At 37.0% G+C, this 7926-nt stretch overlaps 1 protein-coding gene across 1 annotated transcript in view; it reads right to left on the reverse strand.

The window, feature by feature from the left end:
• LOC107563016 (chromodomain-helicase-DNA-binding protein 4-like) overlaps nucleotides 1-7926 on the reverse strand; it is a 74307-nt gene that overhangs the window by 37258 nt on the left and 29123 nt on the right. The window contains exons 9-10 of the mRNA XM_016247785.1: nucleotides 6782-6951; nucleotides 6404-6637 (exon numbers count right to left, since the gene is read on the reverse strand). Of these exons, the coding sequence (XP_016103271.1) occupies nucleotides 6404-6637; nucleotides 6782-6951 (404 nt within the window). The remainder of the gene's footprint in view (nucleotides 1-6403; nucleotides 6638-6781; nucleotides 6952-7926) is intronic.

A 7926-nucleotide genomic window follows, 5' to 3' on the forward strand; every position in this document is an offset into this window, starting at 1 on the left:
TAGTATCTTTTAATAATAATTACTATTACCTATGACCAACAATATCTTAAACACCACCACCAGTCCTAAGTTCAGTTAAAATGACAAATATGCATTCATTCATGGTTACCAAGTTTTAGTTCTAATCACTAGTTCTATCATTAAATAGTGCTTAATTATCACAATATCATAATATAATGCTTGATTGGCTGAAGTTAAGAGTGCACATTCAGTTATTTAAGAAGCTGTTCCATTTTACAAAGATAAGCTGATTGGGTGCAATCATATGTGTGTGTGTGTGTGTGTGTGTGCCTACTTAACCATATTTTAGGGACAAATATGTACCCAAAAGTGAGCAAAACCTGACAAAATCAGCAAAAACCTCAATTTGTGGATATCATCATTTGTAAAACTGTTATAAAAAATAAAGTAAACAGTTTTTTTTTTACTTTTGAAATTGTAAAAATGCAGAAAGTTTTCTGTGAGGGGTAGGGGTGGGTTTAGGTTAAAAAGTGTATAACTATCTGTATATAAAAACAATAGAAGTCTATGTAATGTCCTCATTTAGATTGCGAAGTAAACGTGTGTGTGTGTGTGTGTGTAAAATAGTATATCAGTCTGGTGAGTAAACAAAAAAATTTGCTAGCCAATGGCGATTATATTACCAAGGTGTGCGTAGAGGGTCGGAATGAACAATATTTCTTCAGCATTTACTAATCTTAGTTCATGTTAATTTCAACATTTACTAATGCATTATTAAAATCAACAGTTGTGCTTGTTAAAAGTTAACGCACTCTGAATTAACATGAACTAACATTGAATAACTATTCTCATTAACTAACATTAAGAAAGATTAATAAATACTGTAATAAATGTATTGTTCATTTTCGTTCATGATAGTTAATACATTAACTAACATTAACTAATGGAACGTTATTGAAAAGTGTTACCTTAATATTAAATATCAATATATTATTTTTATTCACTTCTTTGTAACAGAATCAGAATTTTTTTTTTTTGACTAATCCAAATAATGTATAGTCCTACAAAGCTATTATTATCAGAGCATATGATCAGAGCATAGCGTCACTGAAGGTAGCATTATTTTACCAGCGTTGCCCAGTACAGCTGAACTACCATGGAACCTACACCATGTTACAGCAGTTGCGCTACTGCAAACCGGAACAAGTAGGCCTATACTGCATAGAAATTTCCTGTCAGCGTGTTATTTGAGCTCTTTTCCGATGAGCATGAGCGGTACACGATTTTGTGTTTATATATGTAAACCTTGTGTGTTTTTGACAGTATTAGCACAATCAGATGCAAAAGATAACTTAGTCCAGTAATCAGGCACTGTTTGACAGGCTTTTAGTGTGTGCGCGCTTCATGTGTACACGCTCAGAAAAGGCGCATGTCAGAACAGCACGCAAATGAAAAGTTAAACTGGCAAGGCTTTAAAGCACATGCAAATAATGTACTTTTGTGATTGCGAATAAGTGCAGTGTCCCGTGAGTGTATCTCCCGTGAGTTAATATTTGATGTGAATGTATGTTGTGTTGTACAGTATATTGAGACGGAGGCGGCAGAATTGCAACTGATATAATATGCGCTGTAGCACGATTCTATGATATTTCTTTAAAAGCAGATTGTGGAGATATTTAAATCGTCCATGATCAAAAATCATAATATCGCACACCCCAACTTTGTACCATTAAAACATTCTGCAAGTTTCATAGCTTAAAACGTCTAGTGGTCAACCGATATGGGATTTTTAATGGCCGATATTAAGAAATCAATCTGGCCGATATGAGGCCGATATAATACATGTAATTACAGTAAATGAGAGACATGTAGAAAATTGGTGAAACTAAATGAACATTTATTATGCATAAATATTTATTAAAACCTAAATTTTAAAAATTTTAACATTTGAGGTAACAATCAGTGCAGCCTTTCCTTTTCTTTTGCTGACACATCTACAAAAAAAAAAAACTATATATATATATATACTGTATATAACCTAAACAATTAAAATGTAAACAACAGAGGTAACACTTAAATGAACAAGGTTTAGGCCCAATCCCAATTCTACCCCTTAATCCTTCCCCTTTCCCCTCCAGACAGCCCTTCAAACGAAGATTTTTCGGGACCACACTTCAAACGAAGGGGTATGAATTATCTCAGCGTAAACTGGCTTCAGCGGCAACATGGCTGCCCGAGCGAACAAAAAGAACCAACGAGTTTAAAGTTTGTCGATCGCGCGTCTCAGTGAAGCTGAACTCTCCTCCTGTCCGTATTCAATTCACACAGATCGACCGTCACGCAGAGAACACGCGATCATGCAGGATACACATGCACACTTCACAAGATCTCAAAACTGGATCCGACTAAGTTTGCAAGGTTTTTGAAATTAGATGTTTATTAGACATTCAAAGATTTGTTTAAATGGTATAAATGCTGACGGCAAACAAGAAAGTATTATAATGATTGCCTTTCTATTACTAATAATATAAAAGCAATCGTTATAAGACTTTTTGTATACATTTTAATTCCTTTGTTTAACCGTTCTATCTGATTATTAGACAGACTTCTATACGTATTTAGACAGAACTGTTAACGATGACAGCGAACAAGGAGAATGTGAACACTGTGTGCTCAGGCGCTGCCGCTGTCATATCATTACTGACTGCACGATAGTGCAACAACATATTTTCATGTCTGATCAGGGCGATAACCACCGTAGACATTGAGGGGGGCTAGTCCCCCCAATAATTAGAAACCGCTAAACCCTTTTCTCAAATATTGCCAATTCGAGAGAGAGAGAGAGAGAGAGAGAGAGAGAGAGAGAGAGATGAAAGTTGCGTGTATGCCCTTTTGTGCGTTTTTTCTTTTTAGAGTGAGTTTACTTCAAAAACAGCGATTTTATCCTCTCGTTGCTGGAAAATATAATGTAGCGATTCAGTATTTAAACCGTTATTAATAAAAGTCATGGGGCAGTGTTGAAGTTTCTTTGCTCCTGGATGTGTGAGCTGCGCGATCTCTGATATGTGTGTGTGTGTGTGTGTGTGTGTGTGTGTGAGTAAGCAGCGCATTAATATAGAACGGTAATTAAAGGCTCTAATGCACACCAGCATAGGTGTGTTTATTGTAGGAGCTAGACGAAGTATGATAGTATAGTAGTGGTGTCCCAATTTTTAAGGGAATATATTCACCCCTACCCCTTGACACTCTGTTTCAAGGGACAAGGGGAAGGGGTAGGCTGAGGGGTAGGGGAAGGGGAAGGGGTATAAAATAGAATTGGGATTGGGCCTTAGTGCAGCCTTTCTAACATTCATAATTAATGAACAAATTAATATTCATAAATAAATGTCAAAAATAGTATGTGTGATTCCATGTATTTTATGTACAATACATATATAGTTTACCGAGCAACGGGTTGTTTTAATTATAGCATGGGATAGTTGGTTAATAATAAAGATATACATCTCTGATCGGTTTCGTTATGCTTGTCTGTTTCATTGTAAAAAATAATACAAACCTGAAGGCGTAGAAGTACATGCTTGGTTATCAGTATATAGCAGCATTAAATAAAACTGGAACATATGAAAAGGTATACTGCACACAATATTGCACCAATCATGGGCAATCAAATACAGCGGATATTCCTGAATAAATATATAAAGGAATTCAAATGTATTATTATTACATAATAGTATGTAACTGTTGACCCAGCTTTCATTGTGGAGTGCACCGGCTTTTGAGTCCACCGGAAAACAGCTTCTTGTTTAAAAATACCCAAGAACAACACGCATATCTGTGGAAGAGCCAGTTGCAGGATTTTTGATTGTTTGTGAGGTAAACACGGTTTCATTTTTGTTTGTCTCCCACCGGAGCTGCCGCTGGACTGCAGATCTGATGTCTCAAGGTACGTTTGAATAAGTCTTTGCTGCACGCCGGAATGTTATTGTATGCAACACAACTTAGCGTCACGTTAGAAAGTGAATGATGATTGGTCATTTTACTGTCTGTCAGGTGCTGGCTTTACATCTGAGTGGCTCGTCTTAAAGAGGATGTATAAATGCACGATATGGTGTCATAATCAGTTTTGAAAAACATCGGCCACATGTAAAGACTTATCGGCCAATGCCGATATTAAAAAAATTCCAAATATCGCCTGTGGCGATATATCGGTCGACCACTGAAAATGTCCTCCTCATTATAAACAAAGAATTTATTTAATTAAGCTCCAAAAACAGTTTACTTGGATCTGAGGTGGCATGTGACGTCACAAGGGCACAAACATTAGCATAAACATGCCTCCAGAGCAAGACATCATCTCACCATAGGCCCCGCCCACTAGCATTCAGTCACTTAACGGCTGGATGCAAGCATTGTGTCAAAAGCAAATAGAACCCATTATAACTGCCCATAATTTTATTCCTAGTATCCCTAGTGTTACCTATAAATTAAATAAATTATATTTATATATTAATGGTATTTACATTTACATTATAATTCAAAAGTAGGCTATTTGTATGCTATGAGTCCTAATTACATTTATTTACTTTAATACTAAATTTATTTATTATGCATGCATATTATACAAAAAAAATACAAATATGAGATTTATTAAATTTATCTATTAAATGCATTACATTTATATGAATTATATTACAATTTAAAAGTACACTATTTGTACTGAATAAAACAATTTTGTAAATATAATTTGTAGTTATAATCATTTTGTTTTGGTATTACATTTATATTATATAAATATTATATACAATTTATAATTATCTAAATATACTACGTTATTATGCACGTATATTAAATAAAATACATTAATGGTATAACACATTTTATTTATTATTATTATTCAAAAGTAGGAAATGTTTATGTTATTTGAGTCTCCGACATACGTTTTGCTGTAGTAACATTTAGGGCTGTCACGATAACCGCTACTCGCTATTGACGAGTAAACCGCAGAGGAATGCAAGAACCACAGCAACAGCAATTTTTGCGCGTTTTCTTTTTTCGTAAGGTTATGCCCTTCTTGTTTTACACGTCACACATTTGGACTGAATGTTGTTCACTGACGAGCTGCGCAAAAAAAAATCGCACGAATATGAACGTGGTTTTGCACAGCTCGTCAGTGAACAACGACTCTGTGTAGTTAATGCTGCTCAATGTGAAAGCACGCACGTGATGGAGATTTACCACTGATTACAGAACCGGCTTTACTGATAAGATGCGCGTTAAATATCGCATGCGATTTATCGTGCAGCCCTAATAAAAAGTCTCTTGTCCAGTCAGATTAGAAGATCAGATCAGAACTAACTGTTATACATATAGGCTAACGATAGCCTAACGATCTTATTGTCAGGTTTATGTTCTGTTATGTGGACCGTTATTTTGTCCTCTCTTCGGTTTACTTAATTTCCTGTTTCAATGCTATTTGGTTTCGGTTTCTGAACATGACCTCGTTAGTTATATCGTAACACAAACACACAGATTATATATATATACATACATATATATATATATATATATATATATATATATATAAGTCATGCTGATTTGTACAGAGGCTCAGTAGATTTGCACTTAACAAGCCTAAACAGACAGTGAATGAGAGAGAGATCGACTGAGCGCATGCGATTACTTGCGTCTGTCCTCCAGGCCGAGTCATATATATTTGAGAAAATAGGTTGTCATGTTCAAGGAAAGCGAAATCTCTGTCTTAGCATCGACGCATAGCTGGTCAGCTCAAAGTTAAAATGAGTTCAACAGCGTGTTTCATTACGTCTCTTTGAATGAATGAATCAGCGTTTTTGATCGTGTAGCTGAATGAACGGATTAAAGACTCACTCAAAGACAGCACCTTGTGGCGCAGCACTGTTACTGCACTGACTGACAGCCCGTCTAGAACGCGCGTGCGCAGGTGGAAATATCTCTCGTCCAGTCAGATCAGAAGATCAGATCAGAACTAACTGTTATACATATAGACTAATGATAGCCTAACGATCTTATTGTCAGGTTCATGTTCTGTTATGTGGACTGTTATTTTGTCATTCTCTTCTGTTTACTTCACTTCCTGTTTCAACGCTATTTAGTTTCGGTTTCATTGGTTTCTGAATATGACCTCGTTACTTATACCGTAATACACAAACACACAGAGTATATATATATATATATATATATGTGTGTGTGTGTGTGTGTGTGTGTGGCGATAATACCGCATACCGTGCTATTGAGCCACTCAAAATTATCGCAAGGGAAATTTCCTCACCGTGTCAGCCCTAGTAACATTAATGGTAAGTCATTAAATTGATCAGTCAATTATGAAATCTCTTGAAAACTGACAGTGCCACATGTGACCTCAGACATTTAGGCCCATTTACAAGTTTTAATGCAGTTGACTCACGGTGCAGCGAGGGCAGATCCATTCGCCGTTGGGAATCTCGGGTAAGGGTGGGTTAAGGCAGTGGATGTGGTAAGACGAGGGGCAGGAGTCACAGCACAGCAGCTCTCCACCATCTTTACAAACCCTGCAGAACTCCATGTGATGGTCATCCTCTTCTGCCTCACCTAACATCTCGTTATCCTCCTCACCGTCTGATGCGTCCTCACGAGCCTCCCACTGGATGCCCATCTTCTCCTGAAAGAGGAAGAGATGATTCAGAATACAGTGGCACATCAGGGCTTGACATGCATCTCTTTGGACAAAACCAATCATTTACAGGAGGCAAGTGCTGCAGTTTTATATTGAACGCATGTGGAGATTCAGAGTTGGTTCACTCACACAGTGTGGGCAGCTCCAGGTGCCCTCAGGTGCCTTCTCCATATCAGGGTCCAAGCAGACCATGTGATAAGCTCGTGGACAGGTGTCACAGAGAATGATCTCTCCTCCCTGCTGACAAACCTCACAGTAATCCTGATGATCCGTCTCATATCCATCACCCCCATCCTCACCTAGCAGAGAAGGAGAAAGGACAGATCAACGACAGATAGAAGGACCCTATGATTTCCGTGATGTGTAAAACAAGGACAGAATAGTGGAATCCAGTCATAAAAAAATTTATTTACATATTGCAGAATGCAGAGGTGGAAAGAGTACGAAAATATTCTACTCAAGTAAAAGTACCACTACATTAATGAAATTTTACTTAAAGTCCCCCTGTAGTCAAATATTTCATCCCTTAAAACTTATTTGATAAATTACATATTTTTCTTGTGAAAATTATTTTCTCATTCCTTAAAATAGCTTGAATGCAACTCTACACCCTTGCCTCATTTTCTATATGCTGATCTATGAATATGCAAATTAGTCCCGCCTCCACTCAGTCACACCAGCCAGCGCCTCCTGATCCACTGAACTGTAGTGAATACACGGATACATGGCATACATGGATAATGACTGATAAAACTGTCTTTTTACTAGCGGACAACTACAGTGAATACTGTAACATTCGTTAAAGTTACTTACTTGACGATGATGTGTCCTAAAATACCTTGAAGACTCGAATACAGCCGTTTGTGATTCTTAATTTGCGCCCGCGAGCATACGCGTGTGAAGTGCAGATTCGGGAGAGGTGGGTCTGACTCCGGGCTACTTTTACACTGTTGCCACGGGTTATAATGCAAGTTAGCGGTTCTAAATTCACATTAAACCACAGCTTCATGGGTTTTTTGCTTTAATTTATTTTAGTTTTTTTGCTGGTATTGTTATATTTTGCATGCTAGTGATAGGAATCGATACCTTGACGTGATTGGTTATTGGTTTGTGACGTAGCAAACCGAGGACTGTTTCAAACCGTATTTCTGGGTCAGCCTTTGGGAAACCACAGTTTTAAGGAGAAAATACTCAACAATGGTGTTGATTAATAGATTGGCACATGGTTTGTCTAAAGGCATATTAAAAACACCATATAGACAAATAAACAACAT

Source organism: Sinocyclocheilus grahami, unplaced genomic scaffold, assembly GCF_001515645.1.
Source record: "Sinocyclocheilus grahami isolate Dianchi unplaced genomic scaffold, SAMN03320097.WGS_v1.1 scaffold854.1, whole genome shotgun sequence".
In the NCBI taxonomy this organism is placed as follows: domain Eukaryota; kingdom Metazoa; phylum Chordata; class Actinopteri; order Cypriniformes; family Cyprinidae; genus Sinocyclocheilus; species Sinocyclocheilus grahami.